General features: G+C 32.6%; 1 protein-coding gene across 3 annotated transcripts in view; it reads right to left on the reverse strand.

Annotated features, from left to right (window-relative positions):
• Positions 1-24,472, reverse strand: part of LOC126879484 (ubiquitin carboxyl-terminal hydrolase 32) — a 249,433-nt gene that overhangs the window by 34,362 nt on the left and 190,599 nt on the right. For 2 of the 3 annotated variants that reach the window (XM_050642522.1, XM_050642521.1), the window contains exons 14-16: positions 18,896-19,162; positions 13,048-13,142; positions 2,005-2,104 (exon numbers count right to left, since the gene is read on the reverse strand). In XM_050642522.1, the coding sequence (XP_050498479.1) occupies positions 2,005-2,104; positions 13,048-13,142; positions 18,896-19,162 (462 nt within the window). The remainder of the gene's footprint in view (positions 1-2,004; positions 2,105-13,047; positions 13,143-18,895; positions 19,163-24,472) is intronic. The other variant, XM_050642523.1, reaches the window with a different exon arrangement.

Genomic DNA, 24,472 nt, shown 5'->3' on the forward strand with positions numbered 1-24,472 from the left:
AAAATGTATATGTACCGAAAGGTCAATATGAATGAGTAAGATAAAAATAAATTATTAGAAGAATTTTTTTATCACGTAAAAAACAAAAATTTTAATTTTTCTGTCTGCTTTCCTAGAAACTTATCATCTTTATTTCTGCAAAACATTGTGCTTTTATTTTGTGTCACTCAAAATTTCAAAAAATGTTTTTTGGACAGAAGGTGTCTTCTATTTTGCGCCTTTTTATTTTACAGTTGCTCTACTTGGTATTTTGTCAGTTATTTTCCATTTTTTTACCTCTCTTGTGGAGCATCCCCTTTTTATTTCGTATAGCTGCTCTTGCTCTTAGAAAGATCTCCATTCCTTACAGCCTACTGTTAACTTTTTGTATCCTGTTTTTGCCATTTTTCCGTTTCCTCTTTCTTCTTTCCCTGCACTGCATATTTGTTTCGGTAATTATTTTTCTTTCATTGTTAAGTCATTGTTTATGTAAATGTATTCGTTGTGGTTTTTAACTTATTCGTTTTTCAATATCTCTGTTTCTTTATCATTATTTCTGTTTCTATAACAAACTTTGTGGCATTCCTAATTTCACTTTTACTTGTGCTCTGGCTTCTTACTATATTTCTCTATGTGTACGATTCTTTTCCTGCAGTTGCTTTACTTTTCTTTTCAAATTCTGATATCTTTCCTCGTTCTCATTATGTTCGGCTTGTTCCTTTCCCCCTTGCTTTATTTTGTTGATCAATATTTGTCCTTTTTCCCGTAAATTGTTTTATAGTTTTATTCGTAACTGCATTTGTATATTTGTCTTCATCGTCTTAATTTTTCTGTGGTGGTCTCTTTGTTTTTTGCTTCTTCAGAAGCTGTAATCTTATTCTCCTGTCTTCCGTTTATTCTCTTCGTCGATTTCTACCACGCCTTCCGTTTCAATTTTATGTGTATTCATAGGATTTTAACCACCGATTTCTTTATTTATTTAACACTATGACTTGATTTTTATTCGGAATTACGTCACGAGGCTGCTAAATACAAATTGAGTTTGTTTGTTTATTCGTAATAATAATTTTGTTTACGGCAATTCTAAACAGATTAGCGGTGTAATCTTGCCCTGTATTATGAGATGTAGAAGGTTATATCTCCCTGTATGGCCCATTACATGGCCGAAATATTATTTCTTTATCTGACTTTCGAATATTTATTGTTTTAGTTGTTTCTGTGTTCTATTTCATCCGATGTAAAACTATTGTATTTCTTATTCGATCAACCTAACTTATCCGCAATACTCGTCAATACATCAACATCTCAAAGGCCTGCAAAGTTTTCTTCTCCAATTCTTCTGTAATTAGCACTGCGGAAAGAAGCCAAATACTAATCTACCCATCGGACCTTGACGACCTATCAGTGATAAAAACTTCAATGACAATTATTATTTTGTCCCAGTTGTTAGTAATTTTACAGATGTTTTTAATAACTAGGTTAGAATAATAACGCAACGATCTTATTTTTCCAGGTTGCTCGACTCGTTCAATATTTATTTAAGCTCACTTTATGCATACTCTATAATAATTTGGCGTTTTATTTGCTCGTAATTCCCCAGTATTTCGGAGTTTATTACGCAAGGATTTAAATCGACCTCGTTTAAACAGAAATAATTACTGGTAACAAGAGCTACTTGTTAGTAATTTTAAAGATGTTTTTAATAACTAGGTTAGAATAATAACGCAACGATCTTACTTTTCCAGGTTGCTCGATTCGTTCAATATTTATTTAAGCTCACTTTATGCACACTCTATAATAATTTGGCGTTTTATTTGCTCGTAATTCCCCAGTATTTCGGAGTTTATTACGCAAGCATTTAAATCGACCTCGCTAAACAGAAATAATTACTGGTAACAAGAGCTACCATAAAAAAATGAATCTTTACTTTTTATAATATGTAAAAAAAGACCTAAAATTTTTCTACGAACAGACATAAACCTTGAAACACTACTACCCACATAGGTTTCGGTTAATTGTACAGACCTGAGGCAGTAGATGTATTGGAATTTACAGATATTGAAGGTTTTTTATACGAAATATTGCTTATCCTAGGTTCCTGATTTCCTTGTTTAGATCTGTTGTTCTGAAACATAAAAACATAACATTTGCTAAATTTACTGTAATTTTTGCAAAGATAAAACGCACATCTCAAAACACAATAAAAAATAAACATCTGGTAAAACTAAGCCTCAACTTTTACTATGCAACAATTAAAAAAATGTAAAATAAAAATGTACCCAAACAGTACACAAACAAAACCACCAAGCTACTTACACAAGTCATTTTTCAAAATACGGCTACAATTTTTAAGTTAAAATTTGAATCTCTAGCAAAGCAGGATAATATACGAATTTATTATGAATTATGTTGTACATTTTAAATATATTGATGTTACGTCTATTTCTTCTATCTATTTCTGTTACGAGGGCCATTCGTAAAAAAACCCTATGCCGCTGAGAAAGAAATCAATCACTTCAAATTATGCATCAACTCTCCCTCTCTCTCCCCACCGCTCTCACCAAGCTGCATTGCTCAGTGACGGCCTAGCAGTCTTCGAAGATGGAGCTCCCGATAGCTTTTACCCCCAGATGCGAAATTCGTGCTGTGATACGTTTTTAAATGCATATATGTTCAAAATTGAATTCAGTAGAGGCCGAATAGAAATGTACGATGAAGATTGGAGCGAAAGGCCTTCCGTTTCAGACGAAATTGTCGAAAAAGTTGAAAGAATTGCTTGAAGATCAAAGGTTCACCATTAACGACCTTTGTTTGCTTATTGCTGAGACTTCCCACACCCCAATTCATGAGATAATAAGGCTATCACAAAGTGCGTGCGCGGTGGATACCGCGTCTACTTACAGAAAATCACAAATAACATCGTGTAGAGTGGGCCCAGCAGTTTTTGCAACAATGTGAAGACAACAAGGAAGAATTTTTGGATTGGATTGACCAGTGAAGTGAGGCTCACATCAAACTGAATAACTGCTGAGAGATTTTGGCTTGGTCATTAAGCCCCAACCCCACTACAGTCCGAAACCTAAGACCAAGTGATTATCACTTAGTCCCAAGATTAAAGAAACACTTGGACATAAGGAAGAGGTTACCTGATTTCTCAAAGGTTTGGCTGTAGAGTTCTATAACATGGGGATAGAAAAGTTTGAGCATCGTCTGCAAAAATGTCTGGACAGAAACGGCGATTATGTAGAAAAATAGCGTAAGTTTTAAAATGATGCACACTAAAAACAAAAATGAAGCTGTCTATTTTTAAAATGAATGGGAATCTTATTTATTTTACGAATGGCCTTCGTATACACTTCGATCTTCAAAGACGAAAATACCACTCAACCTCTAAAAATAATACGACCAAGCTGAATTTTGCTGGGAATGTCAATTTTGAGATGCCAAAATAGATGCAAAAATGTTTGCCACTACTACCTACCCCCCGGCTTCTCACTAAAACTCCCCTTCGTAGGAGGAAAAACGGAAGAATCTGTACGCCGCGCCGTAGAAAAAATGTTTGAAACAAAAAATGTAGCCGAGATGATTTTGAACCAAAATGCTTGTTAGCACTTTTTGTGTAGAATTAACCGCTCTCAGAAACAACGTTTGAATCGACCGGCGATTTTAAATGTCAGCTATGTGCATGAAATCAATTTCTTAAATAAAATTTATATCAACTCAACGCAAAAAAATTCGATATCTTTTTATTAGACTGTCCTATTGACAAGAATCAAAATGCCATTTAAATATGAAGAGTGCAGTCTTCGTATGCAATTTTCGCATATGAAGAGGTTTCTATAAAGCTGTTAAATTTCTAAATCGATGTTTTCTGTTTTTTCCCTTAAGAGGAAACAGTAGCGATCAACAGGTAGCGAAAACGCGTTCCAAGATTGCGGCTGTAATTTTGAATATTTTTTCGAGATATTTGGCACACGTATTCATAATATAATAAAGAATGGCGGCACAGAGCCCAATTTGAAAAATATGTTAATATGTGGAAATTACTCTGTAATTAAATACAATATTAAAAAAAAAACGAGCCTGTACCGCCATTAAAAAGAACAAAAAAATACACTTTTTTCAAATAAACTTTTTTATCCGATGCCTAGGCCTCGGATAAAAAAGTTTATTTTAAGAAAGTGTATTTTTTGTTCTTCTTAATGGCGGTACAGGCTCGTTTTTTAATATTGTATTTAATTACAGAGTAATTTCCACATATTAATATATTTTTCAAATTGGGTTCTGTACTGCCATTCTTTATTATTGGGACCGTGCAAGTTCGGCAAAGCGACCTCTATTTCTACGCTCTGTACTTTTATTCGCACTTTTAATTATATTGGCCAATTATATTAGTCATGGTTGCTGGATAATTATCAAGGCCATAGTCCAAAAAAATAATAAGAAGAAAAAATAAGATGCAGGTTATGTTATGCAAACGTAAACAATTGTATGTAGTAAATAAAATTAGTTATTAAAATGCAGTACTGCAAGCAAAATAAAATTAATTAAATTTTACCTTTATATAATAATTGCATATCATATCAATATTGTGGAGCAAATATTATTTTTCTGCTTCAATGACAGAAGGTATGAAATATACGTCAATTTAACAATTTCAATTGACAATATGAATTATTTAAGATAGTTGCAATATTTCTCCGCGACTCGCGCACGGTCGTTTCTCGTTTCCCTTCCAAGTACTTGCACACCGCGAATATTACGAATACGTGTGCCAAATATCTCAAAAAAATATTCAAAATTACAGCCGCAATCTTGGAACGCGTTTTTGCTACCTGTTGATCGCTACTGTTTCCTCTTAAGAGAGTGGTTTTAGGGGGTAAAATTTACATTCTCAGCAAAATTCAGCTTCTTCGTATGATTTTTAGAGGTTCAGTGGCATTTTCGTGTTTGGCGACTGAAGTACAACTGCTTTACTTCTTTCGAGCTATTAATTATACATATTTCTCTAGCTAAACTGAACGAAGGTTATGAAAGTAAATGTAACATATAACTTGCAAAAAATTTTGGTATAATCGTAATCAATAAAGGTTGATTCACACCAACCATCAGGGGAAGGTAGGACAAAAAATAATCCCCGGACAAAAAATCCCCACAAATTATCCCTGGACTAAAAATCCCCGGACAAAAAATCCCCACAAAAAAACCTGACAAATAATCCCCACAAATTTTTTTGGACAAAATATCCCCACAAAAAATCCCGGTCAAAATATGCCCAAGAAATATTCGCTGACTCTAAAAGTATTTCTGTGAATGCAATCGATGCAAATGTTTTTTCTCAGTGCATGATAGTTATAAACAGTAATCGCCATGAAACCTTTTTCGGCACGAAAATAATGAATAGCAACTAAGATTAAGCATGAATTGTAATTTCGATTACCAAATTTCGAATTCCAATTCAATCTCGAAAACTACAAATTTTACATGACAAAAGAGTGAGTTTTTTTCAAAAATCACATTTTTTGTCACAGTCCAAGTAATGAAGCTTAAAATAGGACAAAACCTCGCAATTTTTACAGAATGGATCGATTTTCTTGAAAATTTGAGAACACGTAGTGGATACTCCAAGAATCAAAATCTATATCATGCCGAAAGGCGCGTTTACCATGGGGGTGATTTTGCACCCCATCTCGGGGGTGGAAATTTTTCATTATACTTTAATCCCAAAAGTTGGTAAAAACGTTCACTCTAAGCAAAAAAGGTTCTATACATTTTTTTGATGAAATTGATTGTTTTCGATTTATTCGCTATCGATAGTGTTAGTTTTATATCGAAAAAATCAATGTTTTTAATAAGTTCTCGACTAATAACTCCAAAAGTTTTCGTTTTATCAACGCAACCTTTCTTAACAAAAGTGTACATTTTGAAAAAATAAACAAAATCGTTTTTTTAAATTTCCTTTTGGACCAATAGTAATCGAGCTATACTTTATTATATGTTGGCTCTTCTTCGTCAAATGTTAAATATTGTAGTTTCAAAGTCAAAAGACGGGAAAACTATGCATTTTTCGAGGACAACTTGTTCAAACTAATTTAAAATACTTAAAAATGTCTATCACCAGAAATAAAAAAAGTCTCTATCTCAAAAAGTGACTTATAATGAAAAGAATGTCAGTCCCCATTTTTTTCAGCGAAAAAGTGATTGCAAGCAACCCCGTAATTACCACCCTAATTAAAATTAGTCATTAACCTTATTTGATCTTTTTTACTTATGTATTATTAATATATTCAAGAAGTTTGACCGGCTTAGAATGATTAGTTTTTAAAAAAATGCGAGTTAAAAGCGAATAACGAATTTTTGTAGTTTGGAAAAAAATGACCTCTTCCTCAGAATAGCAAAATTAGCATCAGAGATACGAAAAAATGTTTCAATATGAAATTGTAGCTTATTTAATTCTCAAGAACCTGGTTTGCAAAAATTTTTTCTACGGCAAAAATTGAGTGAGCTATTGACAATTAAAACTTGTAATAACATGCAAAATCCCCCTTTACCAACCCTTTCAAAGTCACCGCTTTTTGCGACTGAGGATTTTAAAAAGATTTAATATTAATAGACTTATAGATCTTGTACAGTAGGAAAAATGAAAGAATACCCATGAACGAACATATAAAACACACTGTATTTTGCTGTCACCGTGTCACACACAAAATTGGCCAGCGCAAGTACATGTAATAATTATTATTACATGTACTTCCGCTGGGCAATTTTTTTGTGACACGGTGACAGGAAAATACAGCGTGTTTTATATGTTCGTTCATGAGTATTCTTTCATTTTTCCGATTGTAAAAATCTACAAAATTATTTTTTTACCAAACTTTCTAAGATAAAAAACAAAAAAGTTACGGTTAAAAAATCAATATATTTTTTTGAAAAAAAAAAAAGGAGAAATCTAATTGGAAGCATAATAATGTAACTTGGCGGTGTTTTTGGTGATTGGCCTTATTAATTCTTATTTATTTATGTATTATTAATAGATTCTAGAAGTTAGACTGGCTTAGAATGATTCGTTTTTAAAAAATTGGAGTTAAAAGCGAATAAAGAATTTTTGTAGTTTGGTAAAAAATGATTTTCTTCAGAATAGAAAGATTAGCATCAGAGATACGAAAAAATGTTTCGATATAAAATTGTAGGTTATTTAATTCCCAACAACTTAGTTTGAAAACAATTTTTCTACGGCAAAAATTGAGTGAATTGTAATATCGAAAAACATTGATTTTTCTATACAAAACTAACACTTTCGATAACGAATAAATCGAAAACTATTAATTTTATCAAAAAAATGTATAGAACATTTTTTGCTTAGAATGAATGTTTTTATCAACTTTTGCGATTAAAGTATAATAAAAAATTTCCACCCCCGAGATGGGGTGGAAACCACCCCCATGGTAAAAGCGCCTTTCGGAATCATATAGATTTTGATCCTTGGACTATCCACTACTTATTCTCAAATTTTCAAGCAAATCGATTTATTCTGTAAAAATTGCGAGGTGAAAAGCTTCGGTTCCTGGCCTATCATGTAAAATTTGAAATTTTCGCCATGGAATTGGAATTCGAAATTTGGTAAAATTTCGGGAAAACTTTTAGAGAACTATTCGGCAGCAAATATTTCTTGGGGATTTTTTGTGGGGATATCTTGTACAAAAAAAATTGTGGGAATTATTTGTCCGGGATTCTTTGTGGGGATTTTTTGTCCAGGGATTTTTTGTTCGGGGATTTTTTGTCCAGGGATAATTTGTGGGGGTTTTTTGTCCGGGATTATTTGTCCGGGGATTATTTGTCCGGACCCCCCATCAGGGTGACCTGTGACCCATATCATATTGCATATATTCAGTATTATATCTACGCCAATCTCGCCAATTGCTTTTAGAGTCTTCGCTAGTATGCCATCGATCTCTGTTTTTTTTTATGTTTCTTAGTTGGTTGAGAGCATTCTCTACTTCTGCTCGTAAAATGATTACTTCTACTTCTCTGATTGCATGTTTCTTGTCCTCTGAGACTGACGTATATTTTGTAGTGTTTTTGTATAATTCTGAGTAGTAATTTTTACAGGAGTGTAAAAGTTAAACGTAAAAAATTAAAAACAATCACATTTTTAATAAATGAGTTTGAATATGAGATATTTTTTAGTTTACTTGATATTGTTAAATATTAAATAAAATACCTTCGTTCTGTTTAGGAAACTAATAAAACAATATATCCGTACCAATCACCACAAAAAAAAAACATTTATAGAAACAAAGCTCACAACGATGATTTCATTTTTTAAGATATTTTCCATATTTCCAAATTAAAGGAATAATTAATTATTGATACGAGAATAACACATTTTGCATAAAAAAAGAGCCACACAAGTGTTCGTGTTCAGTTGTTAAAAAGCATTAATCTTTAGTAAATCTCCCAACTAACGTTCAGTACAAAACCTCCCCATTCGTTATTTCCTGTGATGGGTGGTGGTATAGCTTGGGGGGGGGGGGGGGGGTCAGATATGTACCACTCCATTACATGTGACCGGTTTGATATTCGGACAAGTGGGTCCCACTGTTCCACTGGAACATGTCCCCCGATACTGGGGTTGTACGCGTATATGTGTGTGTCTTCTTCTTCTTCTTCTTTTTCAGCCTTCAGTATTCAATCCAGCGTTGTCTATTTTGCGCCACCTGTTTCCAGTTGTGTCCTCCAAACTTCTTTATGTCATCGGCCCATCTCATTTGTGGCCTTCCTCTACTTCTTCTTCCTAACCACGGTCTCCATTGTTGCATTTCGTGATTCCATCTTTTATCCTTCAGTAGGGCATTGTGTCCTGCGAAGCTCCATTTTAATTTGGCAGCAGGTTCTCCTGCGTCTTTTACTTTGGTTTTGCTTCTAATCCATGTATTTGTTTTTTTGTCTATGAGCCTCACCCCGAGCATTATCTTTCCATCGCTCTCTGTGCCTTTACTATTTTATCCATATTAGCCTTGGTGAGTGTCCACGTCTGTGAACCATACGTAAGTATAGGGAGGATACACTGATCGTAAACTCTGGTTCTCAAATATTGTTCTATTTTAGTGTTTTTCAAGATCCACCTCAGTTTTCCAAATCCTGCCCACGCTAACCTTATTCTTCTAGTAATTTCGGCAGTTTGATTTTCTTTGTTAACTTTCATTATCTGTCCCAGGTAGATGTATTCGCTTACTGTTTCGAAATCTATGTCATTCAACGTTATTTTTGTAATGTTTGGTGTATTCGTCATTACTTTTGTTTTTTCCAAGTTCATCTCAAGACCTACTTTTTCCGAAGCTTGAAATAGTTGCGTCATCATGGTCTGTAATTCTTCGAAACTTGTAGCGAATATTACAATGTCGTCAGCATATATCTCAAACGACTCAGTTTTCTTCCATTAACATGTATTCCTTTATCTACCCAGTTAATGTCTTTGAACACCTCTTCAAGTCCCAGTGTGAACAGCTTTGGTGAAATAACGTCTCCCTGGCGAACTCCTCTGTTGATTGGTATAGCTTTGGTTTTCTTATCTATTTGTATTTTCATTGTAGCTTTCTTATAAATATTATGTATGAGCATTCTGTATCGAGAATCTATCCTGCAGTTGTTCATAGCTCTCTCTATTGCCCAAAGTTCTATGGAATTGAGTGCCTTTTCATTCATAATCAACGAAGTCAATGTATAAGTTCAAGTGGCTTGGTTCATTGGCTTTCTCTATTAGCGTTCTGACTGTAAGAAGATGATCCGCTGTACTGTAACCCTTTCGTGTGTGTATGAAGGTGGTAATTTTTATGCTAGCATAGAAACTATTTAAGTTCTTCGGTTCACCTAAGCTGAATATTTTTGTTTCAACATTTATATTTCATTCCAACATTCTTCTAAAACGTTCCTATTTTTATTGCAATCTATATTTCCTGTATCCGATTTAAACCTTGTTTCCTTAAATGTTATACTAGCAGTATAAAAAAAACTCTAAATATTTAAAATAATATAATTGAATCTTGTACTTAACGGTAAATGTAAAAATATAAAATAAACAATTTAAAAAAATTAATAGAATTAGTAAGAGGTGCAATATAAAATTAAAAAGATAAAGACTGTTATAAAAAGAGAATTTGAATCCACAGAAGAAATGGAAAGACAAATAGAATACATCACGAGAAAAATTCATGAAGGAATGGAAAACAAGATACCAAAAGAATTTACGAACAACAGAGCAATAATTCTGAACGAGCTAAAAGAAGTAATAAAAGGAAGAAACAAAGCCAGAAGAGCGTACCAAAGGAAAAGAACAATAGAATTATTCAAGATTTTGCGGAGATGGATTATCTGAAGATTTTGTCTGGATTTTGATCGATTAAAAATAAAATCACGAAAAATAAAACATGGAATGTTAGAAGGGACGGAATTAGAACAAAATAAAAATACTCTTCTTGCAACATTGATTACACAGGTTTAGAAAAAAAAAAATTGGACTATTTGACGAAACCATATGACTAGGGGGTTTTTGGGGTCGCTGATCACGAATCCGGGGTCTGCTGACCTCTGTCACGTCAGGTAAAGGTCATTTCAAGGTTAAATCAAGATAAATCGACAATCGCTCTGAAAAAGTATATTAGGAGGTTTTTGGGGTCGCTGATCACGAATTCTGAGTCCGCTGACCTCCCTCATGTCTACCTCAAGATCATTTCAAGGTCAAATAAAGAAAAATCGATACAATCTCCCTGAAAAAGTATATCAGGGGGTTTTGGGGTCGCTGATCACAAAACTGGGGTCCGTTAAGCTCTACCATGTCAGGTAAACGTAATTTCACTGCCAAATCAGTTTTGTGGACTTGTCCAAATTTGACCTTGACATGACCTTTACCTGACGTGGTAGAGCTCAACGGACCTCACTTTTGTGATCAGCGACCCCTAATATACTTTTTCAGAGCGATTATGTCGATTTATCTTTATTTTTTACCTTGAAATGAGCTTGAGTTAGACGTGAGAGAGGTCAGCGGACCCCGGATTCGTGATCAGCGACTCCAAAAACCTCCTAATATACTTTTTCATAGCGATTCTCGATTTATCTTGACTTGACCTTGAAATTATCTCCACCTGACGTGATAGAGGTCAGCCAACCCCGGATTCGCGACCAGCGACCCCAAAAACCCCCTGATCATGGTTTCGTCAAATAGTCAAATTTTTTTTTTGTAAACCTGTGTTTTCTAAGCTGAATTACATAGGAATGTTTAATAGTTCCTTTGCACATAATATATTTGATAAGAAATAACAGCACCTAGTAGAAAGTTTAGTGGAGTTATGGTGGGACATCGGCCAGTAGAAAGACCAAGAAGAGGTGGATAGACGAAGTGAGAACCGATGCTAAAGAGATATTCTTCTTCTTCTTTTTGTATAGACATGACTGTCTGTTTTTTCAATGTGCCTCTAGTAACTTGTCGTTCCATCGTTTTCGTGGTCTTCCCACTGATCGTCTTCCTATTGGGGAACCGTCTCTCGCTGTCCTGACTACCCTATTTTTTTTGCCATTCGGCTTATGTGGTCATATGCCATTCTATTCTTCTGTTTCTTACCCAGTTATTATTGTTATCCAGCTTGCATCTCCGTCGTATATCGGTACTTCTAGCTCTGTCCCATAGAGTCTTACCATCGATTTTTCGAACGGTTTTCATCTCCGCTGTTTCGAGCAATCTTTTTGTTTTCTCTGTGTCGGGTCGTGTTTCTGCCTCGTATGTCATTATTGGTCTGATGAATGTTTTGTAAATTCTGCCTTTCATATCTTTTCCCATATTTTTATTTCTCCATATTGTGTCATTCAGGCAACGTGCGGCTCTGTTTGCTCTATTCACTTGATCTTCCACTTCTGTTTCGAGCCTTCCGTAGCTAGATAGTGTGATGCCTAGGTATTTAAACTCCATCACTTGTTCTATTATCTGACCTTCCAGCTCCAATTTACATCTTATTGGATCTGCTGTTATAACCATGCATTTTGTCTTTTTTTAAGGAAATCAACATGTTAAATTTTCTGGCGATTATGTTGAATTGGTGCATCATACGTTGTAAATCATTTTCACTTTGAGAGATTAGTATTGCATCGTCCGCATAGCAGATTATTTTAAGTTGTTTTTCTCCCATTTGGTATCCTTTTTTAATTCTTACTTTTTTTATTATTTCGTCCATGATCAGGTTGATCAATAAAGGACTCAAGGAATCCTCCTGTCTTATCCCATTGCCGGCTTCAATTGGGTCAGTTAGTTCATCTTCCACTTTTACTTTTATTGTGTTGTTCTGGTAGATGTTTTCTATCGTTTCAATTATTCCCCGAGGTACCTCTCTCGAGTATAACAAGTGGATAACGTCCTTTAATGGGACCCTGTCAAATGCTTTCTTAAGGTCCACGAAACATAAATATGCCGGTTTGTTGTATTCCAACGATTTCTCTTGAACTTGCCTCATTATAAATATAGCGTCAGTGCATGACCTTCCCGACCTAAAACCTTGTGTTTCTTCTGCTAATGTTATAATTTCATTCAATTTGTTTGTTATCACTTTTGTTGTTAATTTTAATGTTGTGTTTAATAAGTTAATCCCTCTGTAATTCTCCGGGTAAGATTTGTCTCCTTTTTTGAAGATGTCTTTTGAAGATGTCTCCTTAAAGAGATGTTGAGGGTGGATAACTGGAAGAGAGCAGCCAGGGACAGAGACGTGGAAGCGGATGCTGAGGGAGGCCAGGGACGGACTTGTGCTCTGTAGGGAGAGAGAAATATAAGAAATAATTGAATAAATAAGAATTTTAAAAATTGGATATATAGAACACAAAATGTTGGGGTAATCACTAAAACATGAAAACAAAACATTTATGATCCACTCTACATTCTTAAAATAAAGTACCTATTTTATATTTTTACACTTTTCTATATTCATTAGAATAAAAAACTGTTTAGTACTGTATTTACTCAAACAACGTACGAACACTGAAAATAAAATCTATTAAAAAAAACTCGCTATCTGGGTACGTGCATACCTTGAAGCATAGAATGTTGGGCATGCATAGGGCCGAACCATGGCTTACCTCGGGACTTCTTGCCAATGGGCTATCACAAATTTCCAATTCCACGTCTGAGAACAAAATATAAAAAAATGATGAAGGAATATATCCCGAAGACAAAGAGTTTAATCGGGTAAAATGAAAGCGACACCCAGTATTATTTCAGTCAATGACTATTTTCTAAAAGTCAATACTTTTCGACTCTTTTTAATGTAAATAAGTCAATTAAAAAAAAACAATTTTTTTTAACAAAACAGATCTTTCAACGAAATTTCAGATGGATCATTTCAACGAAAAGTATGTATTTTAACAAACAGATCATTCTTATAAAAAAAAATAATGGTAGGTTTATAGTGCTTTTAATCCGAATAAAAGCGGAGAAATATCTTATTTGAAAGTTGATTCTTCTTCATCAAACGTCAAAACAAAATACGCTAGTCAATGACAGCTAAAACAGGATATTACCTCCGAATTCTATCCTACTGCATGAATTTCAATGATATTTTGGGAATAGTCTCTACTTATCTCCTAATTCAAAGTCTACCCTCTGCCGATGTGCGCTTTTATCTTGGGGGTGGTTCCCAACCCTTCTCGGGGGAGGAAATTTTTTTGGTCAAAATAACAAAAGTGGCTAGATAATCTAATTCTAAGATAAAATTGTTCAATATTTTTTGAGTTATTCGTGGTTGAAAATTTGGCATTTCATTGAAAAATGACACCTTTTAGGACGGTTTTTTGGTCAAAATAACCACGGAAGTGGCGAGAAAACATAATTCTAAGCAAAAACTGTTCTTTAATTTTTTTTTTAAACAACGCTTTTTGAGTTATTCGTGGTTGAAAATTGGCCATTTTCATTAAAACATGACATCTTTTCGGATGATTTTTTGCGAATATCTTAAAAAGTATGCATCTAACGAAAAAAACTATATATAAAACATTTTTGTAGTTTATGAAAAATCAAAGACATTTGTTTCTTCATAAATCTTCTAGTTATAATACAAATAGAGATGTGGTTGGTGAAGAGATTTTTTTTGGTACATGCTCAAATCGTTGTGTTCTAATGGTCGATTTTAAGGGTATAATGCTACCAATATCTTTTGTAATGCTTGAAAAGACCTTTAAAACTAGTACTGTTAAATGTCGATTACATCCAAACTAAGCGAGTTATGGTGCAAACAAATTGATGACTAATTTATTTTAAGATAAAACGCGAAGTATATTTAATCCCTAATCCACCAAATTTAAATATACCTATCGTTTTATTTCTACAATACCTTTTATTATACTGTTATTTCTATGTTCAAAAAGTTGGACCGGTTTAGTTGCATGGTTTTTGAAAAAAATAAGATCAAATTAATTATAGAGAGAGCATTTTTAAATTTCTTTAAAAATCTTCCTTTTTCTTCATGTAATTCGAAAATGATAAAGATATACAGTAATGAAAGAAAAAACAAAATTGATATCTGAAAAAACTCTACATTTTTGTATTGTATCTTTTTTTGTATCTCTTATCATTTTCGAATTACATGGAGAAAAAGGAAGAAATTTAAGAAAATTTAAAAATTCTATAATTTGATCTTATTTTTCTCAAAAATTATTCATCTTACACTCGTCCAACTTTTTAAACATAGAAGTAACACTATAATAAAAGGTATTGTAGAAGGAAAACGATGCATTTAAATTCTAGTGGATGAGGGGTTAAATATACTTGTCATTTTCCTTAAAATACGTTAGTCATCATAACTAAAAAAAAAGCATAGGAAGACGCAGAATATCGTGGCTGCGCAACCTGAGAGAATGGTACGGATATACATCAAATAAATTTTTCAGAGCAGCCGTCTCTAAAATCCGAATAGCTATGATGATTGCCGACCTCCGTTGCGGAGATGGCACTTAAAGAAGAACTCAAAAAGTATTGGGTTTTCAAAAAGAAATTATATAACAGTTTTTGCTTACAAGCCACTTCCGTGGTTATTTTGACCAAAAAATTTTACACCCCCTAGAAAGGGTGAGAAATTCCCCAGGATAAAAGCGCCATAGGATATAGGGTACACTTTTTTTCTTGAGCTATTCCCTACTTACAGTGAAAATATCAAGTAAATTGATGCAGTAGGATGTAATTCGGAGCAAATACCCCCACTGACTGCATTAAAAGTAGAGTAAATTATACAGTTACACAGTGTTCTGACAATTCATTGACTGGACTATATTAAATGTTCAAAAAAGTAACTTATCGATTATCGTTATTTGAATAGTCGCTAACATTTTGTAAGATTAAACTTAATGCTTAGTTTGATACGTTATATAAAAACACTGCAGTATGTCCTTTTAATTGGTTTTATTTGATTCAATAAAAAATAGGTGTACTTTTATTTTAATTTTAATTTATTTTACAAGTTAAGATTTGCAATCTCTTTTGCATCCTACTACTTTCTAATTTTATATTAGTCAATCTTGCCAATCGATGGTTGAAGATACTCTGCGCGTCATGTTGAAACATTTCAAGAATCACGGGAAAAGCGTCCAGCAGCAAGAATACGAATGGCCTGCAATACCGATGTATGATCGGAGACGGGTGGAAGTAGTATTGGTTACGCTACGGACAGGTGTGGCCTGTGGCATTCCAGCCCGGCTGTAGATTGTAGTCTAATCGGAAGGATGCATGACAAAAGTGTGTCCAAGCATTAACTCTGCCGTTTTCTTGGTTTGAATAATTTGTAGATTTTTAATTTACTTCTTTCTGTAGTGAAGTTTATTGCACATTATATACAATAAACATTAATTTACATTTGTGCGGTATTCCATTACAATTTGGTGTCCAGATGTGACGAATGATTAACACCTGCATTATTCTCATATGGGGCAAACATCTGGTTACTAAAGGTAAGATGGTTAAACTGCATTGAAGCATTGGAGATGTGAATCCCTGGTGGTTACTAAAAATTTGATGGATGGATCATCCTACCAACGAAGAGTTATGTAAGACCGCAAGCTTTCTTAGGCCGGTCCTGACCATGTCTAGCTACTACTTACCATTCTGGAAGTGAAGATTGAGAAATCGAGATGACGCCGCGTAGTCTATAGAGAAATTACTGGAACTTTCGGGAAGATAGAGTCGGCGGATATAAATAGAATAATTTAGATTTTACAGTCAGACTGAGTTTATAAATTGTATCGTAAAGTTTGAAGTAAATTGTACCTGATACAAGCGCGTATTATTTTCGGGAGATAAATTGTAATAAAGGTTTTATACAGGGTGTTTCATTGGGAAACGGAAATACTTTAATGGTGAATAGAGGTCACCGAGGCCGTTCTAGGTATACTAAATTTTTTGCCCTAACGACTTGTATATCCGAGTTACAGGGTGTTTTATCGATTTTGCTCATTTCTCTCCTAAGCCATAACTTTAGAACCACCCTGTAGATTTTTTTAATATTTGGTACACATAAATATGTCTCATTCAAAACCCAAACGATCAACATACTAATCACAAGAAAAATCCAGGTCCGGATTAACAAAAAATTATAAAGTAATTGAGACCTTAAAACAACACCCTGTATATTGAAATTTTGAAAATCTGTTTGCATATTTGAAAAGAGAACAAAAACTAAGTCTAATGGTTCGCTTCGATTTTTAGGCCAGACAATTTTTTGACTTTAATTTTGAAGTTATATTGATTTTTTTAAGAACTCAACATTAAAAAGCAGGTATTATTAACTTTTAATTATAAATTATTAAAGTTATTGAATAAATACTTCTTTTAAAATGAATCAATACTTATTTACTACATTGGAAAGACCCAAGTGTTAATCACAAGAAAAATACAGGTCCGGATTAACAAAAAACATAAAGTAATTGTGACCTTGAAACAACACCCTGTATATTAACATTTTCAAAATTTCTTTGCACATTTGAAAAGCCATAAAAATCCGAGTTTTTCGGTTCACTTTGATGTTTTGTGCAAAAATTTACTTTAATTTTGAAATTAAATGTATTCAAATTTTTAAGAACCCTGAAATTAATAAGCAGGTTTTTAAAGCACTTTTAATAATAAATCATTTAAGTTATTGAATAAATACCTACTAATTTTAAAAATAATCAGTTATTATTAACTGCGTTACAAGGACTCACTTACTAATCACAAGAAAAATCCAGGTCCGTATTAACAACAAAATACAAAGTAAGTGTGACCTTGAAAAAACACCCTGTATATTGAAATTTTTAAAATACGTTTGCAGACCTGAAGAGGGCACGAAAAACTAAGTTTAATGTCCAGCTTTAATATTTTGTGCAGACAATTTAATCACATTACTTTTGAAATTATACCGAAATTTTTATTATGAGTTCCCATAGTTCTTAAAAATTTCGACATAATTTCAAAATTAAATTCATTAAATTGTCTGGTCAAAAATTGAAGCGAACGATTAAACTTAGTTTTTGTACTCTTTTCATACCTATGTGCAAACGGATTTTGAAAATTTCAATATACAGGGTGTTGTTTCAAGGTTACAATTACTTTACATTGTTTTGTTAATCCGGGCCTGGATTTTTGTTGTGATTTGTAAGTGGGTGGTTCGAAAGTCGTAAATAAGTATTGTTAATTTTTAAAATGGGTATTCATTTAATAACTTTAATAATTTATTGTTAAAAGTGCTTTAAAAATCTGCTTTTTAATTTCAGTGTTCTTAAAAGTATCAACATATTTAATTTCAAAATTAAAGTCATTAAATTTCCTTCAAAACAAATTAAAGCAAACCGATAAACTCAGATTTTTATGGTCTTTTCAAGTGTTCAAACAAATTTTGAAAATTTCAATATACAGGGTATTGTTTCAAGACCATAATTACTATATGTTTTTTTAATCCGGACCTGGATTTTTCTTGTGATTAATAATTGGGCCGTTCCAATTTGGTAAATAAGTATTGATTAATTTTTAAATGAGTGTTTATTCAATAGCTTTAATAATTAAATTATTAATATAAATTTTATAATTAAAAGTTAATAATACCTCCTTTTTAATGTCCAGAGTTCTTAAAAAATTCAATATAATTTCAAGATTAAAGTCATAAAATTGTCTGGCCGAATTGAAGCGAACGATTGGACTTAGTCTTTTGTGCTCTTTTCAAATATGCAAACAGAGTTTTAGAATTTCAATATAGAGGGTGTTGTTTTAAGGTCACAATTACTTTATAATTTTTTGTTAATCCGGACCTGGATTTTTCTTGTGATTAGTATGTCGGTCGTTTGGCTTTTGGATGATACACATGTGTACCAAATATCAAAAAAATATACAGGGTGGTTCTAAAGTTATGGCTTAGAAAAGAAATTGGCAAAATTGATAAAACACCCTGTAACTCGGTTATAAAAGTCGGTAGGGCAAAAAATGTAGTATACCTAGAACCACCTCGGTGACCTCTATTCACAATTAAAGTATTTCCGTTTCCCAATGAAACACCCTGTATAAATTATGTTTTAGTGTAAATAGTGTTAGTATAAATAAATTAAAAATAAGTGTAAATAAATAAAAATAAAAATTAAATAAAATAACTTTTAAACTCATGACAGTATAATAAGTTATCATCCAGTTGAATGTTTTAAGACCAGCTCGATTATTACTACAATGTAAAGATAAATATGGACGTGTCTAGTTGATACTTAGTAGCACCTATTTTTTAAAGAAATAAAACCAAAATTTTAACGTTAAAAACAATAAATACTCTTATAAATAAAATGAGCAAAAATGTTAAATTGTCAGCATAAAAAGCAATTTTACAGACCACCAACCAAATTAAAGAGTACAGATTCTACTCTTATATTTAAATACCTGGTTCGATCTCTATCTCTGCCTTGGGAACCACTTCTATGGTCTCAGGCAACTCATAGGCGTAGAGTTCTGTAGCAGTGGTGGGGTTGATCTTTGCATCGTCCGCGGGAATATTACATATCTGACTGGAAGCTACTTCGGCCACCAGAAGACTTTGGGGTTTAATGCTGCATATGTTGTACAAATGTTCCTTCAGTTCTATGTATTTAGCTTCTGATTGAAGGCGCATACCATATTTTACGGGACATTCTCCATTCAAACGCACGACTGAAATATAACATTATTATATTAAGAAATTGATGATGGTATAACATATGGAACAAGCAAAAAATATTTGAAAATGAATGAATGGGAAAAGAAAGGCATTTTGAAAGTGCGTAAAATATGCTATTCCTAGCTGTACCGGGACTCTGTAACTTTTATAGCGAAAGCGTAAGCGTGATTTCCGAACGCTTTCATCAAGTTATACTCTGTAAACTGCTGTCGGATGACGCCGGCAACACCGAATGGAGTTCGGAAGTAAAGCGAAACGTGATTATTTGTGGTTTCGTTTCACCACGTTTAGCGCTTAGAGTGACGTATTAAAAGAAGAAATTGACAATTTTACTTGGTTTTGAGGTTGTTTTTTACCACGTTTCGTTTTTTTTTGCCGTTGTTGTTTACAAATACATAGTGTACTTGAGTTTTCAGTTTTCACAAATACATTTTTTTAACATAGAAATATATATATAATGTTATCCATCAACGGTTGCAATTCATTAAAAAGGTAATGGAATAAATCTTTATTTAATCTAAACAACTCTATGAATCGTAAATCCGGCAAACCAAAATAATCACTTCTATCCCTTAAAAATCTACCTTCTTCACGAAGCAGCCGTAACTGATCCCTACGTTCTTGTTCGTCGAAAATTATTAAATTTATAGGCAACATTTTATTTAATTTCAACAATAAACACTTGTTTTTGTTTACCTTATGCTTTTTTGGAATTATAGGTTAGTTAAATCTGTCAAATATGTAGAATCACATCACATTTCCACAGGACGGAGTTTATCTATGGCATAGAACAAGACAATTATTACAGAACTCTAAAATCTTGAAACGACGTGCTGTGTTGCCGTTAATTTTTACCCAATCGTTCGTTTCAATTCGGTCCAGTTCGTAGAGTATTGCGATAGTATAGCGAAGCGAAGCCACACAATACAGGAGTACGATTCGAACTGAACCGTTGCTTTGCTACGCTTCGCTACGACTTGCTTACGCTTTCGCTATAAAAGTTATAGAGTCCCACTGCAGAACGCTTTCCGCTTACAAAGCCATCTTCAGAGGTATGCTACAAGAGAATAATCTAATAAAATTCAAAGGAGAGGAGCGAGCAGCAATTTTGATATAAGAAAAGTGAAAGAGTTCGACTCTGGGACTCAAGTTAATGCCAATATATCCGATTAACGAATTTTGAAAAAAATTCAAGGGTACCCCCTTCGACAAATTTCAGGCCAAATTATTGATCCGTTCTTTTTGGCGTTGCCGTTGGTTGATCCAGTTGCTTCAGCGTAAGCCAAAAAGTTTATTTATACGTACCCCAACCCACAGTTTGGCGCGAAAAGGGAAAAATTGGTATGGGCTCATTTATAGGTTTTCCCATTTTCCGGCCAAACGGTACATTTTTCCATGGGCATATGTATATATTTTTTGAATTAGCTTGTCACACTTAAACGAACGACATTTTTGTAACAAAATATTATCTTTTTAATGTTACGAAATTTTCAGGATAGTTATGTATCAAAGCGGAATTTTTTCTCATGAATCATAAGATGTACAAAAATTCTGAACAAATGAGAGGAAATGTTTAAATGTTTGTTTCAAAAAATGACAACTGACATGTGTCATGCATAGGACATTCAAGATTATTTAAATTTTCAAAAAATTGTTGAAAAATTGAACTTTAAAATAAAATGTAAGGTCCTAAGGAAGGTCCAAAAAATTCAACATTGACAAGTTATCCCCAAAACAACAATTCAAATCATTTTTATACAGGGTGATTGATTAGTAGGGTAAAGCTCAATAGCTCCGCTATAGTAATAGATAGCAATAAAAGTTAATACCAAATATTTTAGCCACCTTTGAGCTTCACATTACAAAATTAGTTAGAATGTTACAGGGTGTTCGATAACACAGTGGCAGACCTAACCTATGTTTTTTAAATGGAACACCCTATATTTTATTTTATATTCGAAATCCTGTTAACTTCTCCATCACAAAAATATAAAGGTTTGTAATGTTATACAGGGTATTTAGAAAGTTATCTGTATAAATAAAAATAAGCACAACAGCAATGGTTTATTAATGCCATATTTTTTTATTTATTGTCAAAATTTTTAAGAATTATTGATATTGCTAACTTTCTTTATATCAAATACAGGGTGAGTCAAAACGCAAGTACATTATTTTCTCAGTAATGTTAAATGGAACACCCTGTATTTTATATCATTATTGAAAAGTAACATTAACGTACTTTAATTTTTATATAACATTCCCTATGCCCAAATTTATTAGTTTTCGAGATATTTTCATTTTTCAGAGCAAATTATTTTAGGTGTTTAAATTTATCTAAATTTTAAGTAAACCATGACTGAATTGAAAATTAAAGATTACCGATTATCAATCCGGTAATCAATGTAACACTGTAGCAAATAAATAAATACAAATAATTTATTAGTAATACATTTTACAAACAAAAACACAGCCACTACATGCAACATTTTTGAAACAATTAAAAACTATCTTTTTCTGTAAATTCAACAAATAAACAAAGAAAATTAGTAATAAATTTTACAAAAAAAAACACACAAACACAAAATACAATATTTTGTGAAGAAAATTAAACACTACTTTTGTATGTAAATGTAAACACTACAAATAAAGAACGAAACATAATTTATCAGTAATACATTTTGCAAAAAAACATGTTTGAAAAAATTAGAAGCTACTTTTAATAAAATATTTTTAATATTTAATTACATAAGGTGTTCAAAATTATCTCCTAACAGATTTATGTACGCCTAAAAACTATCATTGAATGAGCTACTTACTCTACGGAGCATTTGTATTCTATTTCTCATCTCATCCCTTGTTGTTGGAGGTATTTTATAAACTTCTTTACTAACGTAACCCCAAAAAAATCAGTCCAGTTTATTAAATTCTGGTGATTTGGGTGGCCACGCTACTGATCCATGGAAAAATGAAAATATCTCGAAAACTAATAAATTTAGACATAGGGAATGTTATCTAAAAATTAAAGTACGGTAATGGTACTTTTCAATAGTGATATAAAATACAGGGTGTTCTATTTAAAATTACTGAGAAAATAATGTACTTCCGTTTTGACTCACCCTGTATATGATATAAAGAAAATTAGCAATATCGACCATTCTTGAAAATTTTGACAATACGTAAAAAAATATGGCATTAATAAACCATTGTTGTTTTGCTTATTTTTATTTATACAGGGAGTTGAACTTGTTACGATTTTCATATAAAATTGGTTATAACTTTGTAAATACCCTGTATAACATAACAAACCTTTATATTTTTGTGATGGAGAAGTTAACAGGATTTCGAATTTAAAATAAAATATAGGGTGTTCCATTTAAAAAAACACAAGTTTGGTCTGCCACTGTGTTATCGAACACCCTGTAACATTCTAACTAATTTTGTAATGTGAAGCTCAAAGGTGGCTAAAATTTTTGTTATTAACTTTTATTGCTATCTATTACTATAGCGGAGCTACTGAGCTTTACCCTACTAATCAATCACCCTGTATGTAAAGAATAAGAAACTTGATTGTAAAAAAAACATTACATTTCGTGTCTGGGGTTTCTATTGTCCTTTTCATGAGCATTTTTCAGTGCGTAACAAATGATAGGAAAAAGGGTAAGTCCGTGATAATACACATTTATGACATTTATTCTAACATGACATTTTAGTTAAATCTGACAGTTGTCACATTTTATTTTCAATTTGGAATAAAAACAAATCAAATGTGTTTCTTGCATTTATAAAATGGTATTTTCTTTGATTTGTATAGTCTTATAAATTATACAGATTATATTTGTAATATTATTATTTTTGTAAATTTTTTTATTATGGCGCCATCTATCGACAACTAGAATAACTAGAATATATGTTGTAAATGTCTGTAATCACGGACGTGCCTTTTTTTCTGTCACATACAATATAATGCGTTAGAAAGAAATCGAAAAACTGTGACGCACTGAAAGATGATCATGAGAAAAAGAATATTAGGTTTTTCTTAGTTTGATACGATTGGAAATTGTAGTATTAAATGAAAACAAACTATAAAAATACAAAAATTCAGTATTAGAATGATCATTGGACCATTCTACTGAAATAAACAACGCAAAGGAAAAGCAAGACCAGAGTTCGCAATGATGAAGTATCTTTTCAGAATTCACGATTTACAACTTGGTACCAAAATCCCTATCATCAGATGTTATGTATGTTCTACGTTATTATGGAGCATTGCTTCTTTAAGAAAACTCGACACATTCGAGACGTGGTGTTACAGAAGCATTTTAAAAATTTCGTAGGTGGATCGTGTGACTAATGTTGAGATACTACGTAGAATGGGCATAGATCTAGGATCGAGCAGGCCAGAGTCGCTTTTAGAAGGATGTCCAAGATACATATTATGTAACAGAGACCTAAAATTGGCATTGAGGATCCACCTATTTGGCTGCTACGTGTTCTCGGTCTTACTTTATGCTGTCGAGTCCTGGACTGTGAATAAAATCTATCTAAATCGCCTTGCAGCTTTAGAAATGTGTTGCTATAGAAGAATTTTAAAAGTTTCTTGGGTGGAGAAGATTCGAAATTCCACAATACTAGAACGTCTCAGGAAGACTACTGAGATTATAAAAAGCATCGAGAGCTAGAGTATTTCGTACGTATAATGAGAGGTTCCAAATATACGTTGTACCCCAGACTGTGGGTGAAAAAACGTGATATAATTCAGGAATTTTTGAAACCTATCAGGTGTTGTAAAGGACGATGCCAGGAATAACTTCTACTAAAATGTAACCAAAAATATTGTGCGCTTTTTTTTTAATTGCGATTTTCATTTGTTAAATTTGCAATTTTTATTAATTTTTAATTTTGTAGCTTAGGATATTGATTTTAGAGAAAAACTTTTTAATAGAAAGTTGTAGTAAATTAAAAAACCTACAAATTGAGGTACGGTAAGTTTAATTTGGTTAATTGGTTATTGCAAAACAGCCTGCGAAATGTCCAAAATGACCGTTTTTTACAATTGCATTATTTATTGTACAAACAATTTTTTTTTATTGTTTAAAGCTTTAAATGAAGATCTTTCGATTCCAAACATAAAAAAAATTTTAAAGCCAGATTAACGAATTTGTTGCTTAGATATTATAAATTGTTTATCCCAGGAGGTCAAATGTCGAAGGCTATAACTTTATGAAAAAAAATCGTAGAAAGTTAGTGAAACATCCAATCTCCTTTGAAAGAGTTATATTTTCATATTCTGATGTAAATAAATG

Source organism: Diabrotica virgifera, chromosome 2 (genome assembly GCF_917563875.1).
Source record: "Diabrotica virgifera virgifera chromosome 2, PGI_DIABVI_V3a".
NCBI lineage: Eukaryota > Metazoa > Arthropoda > Insecta > Coleoptera > Chrysomelidae > Diabrotica > Diabrotica virgifera.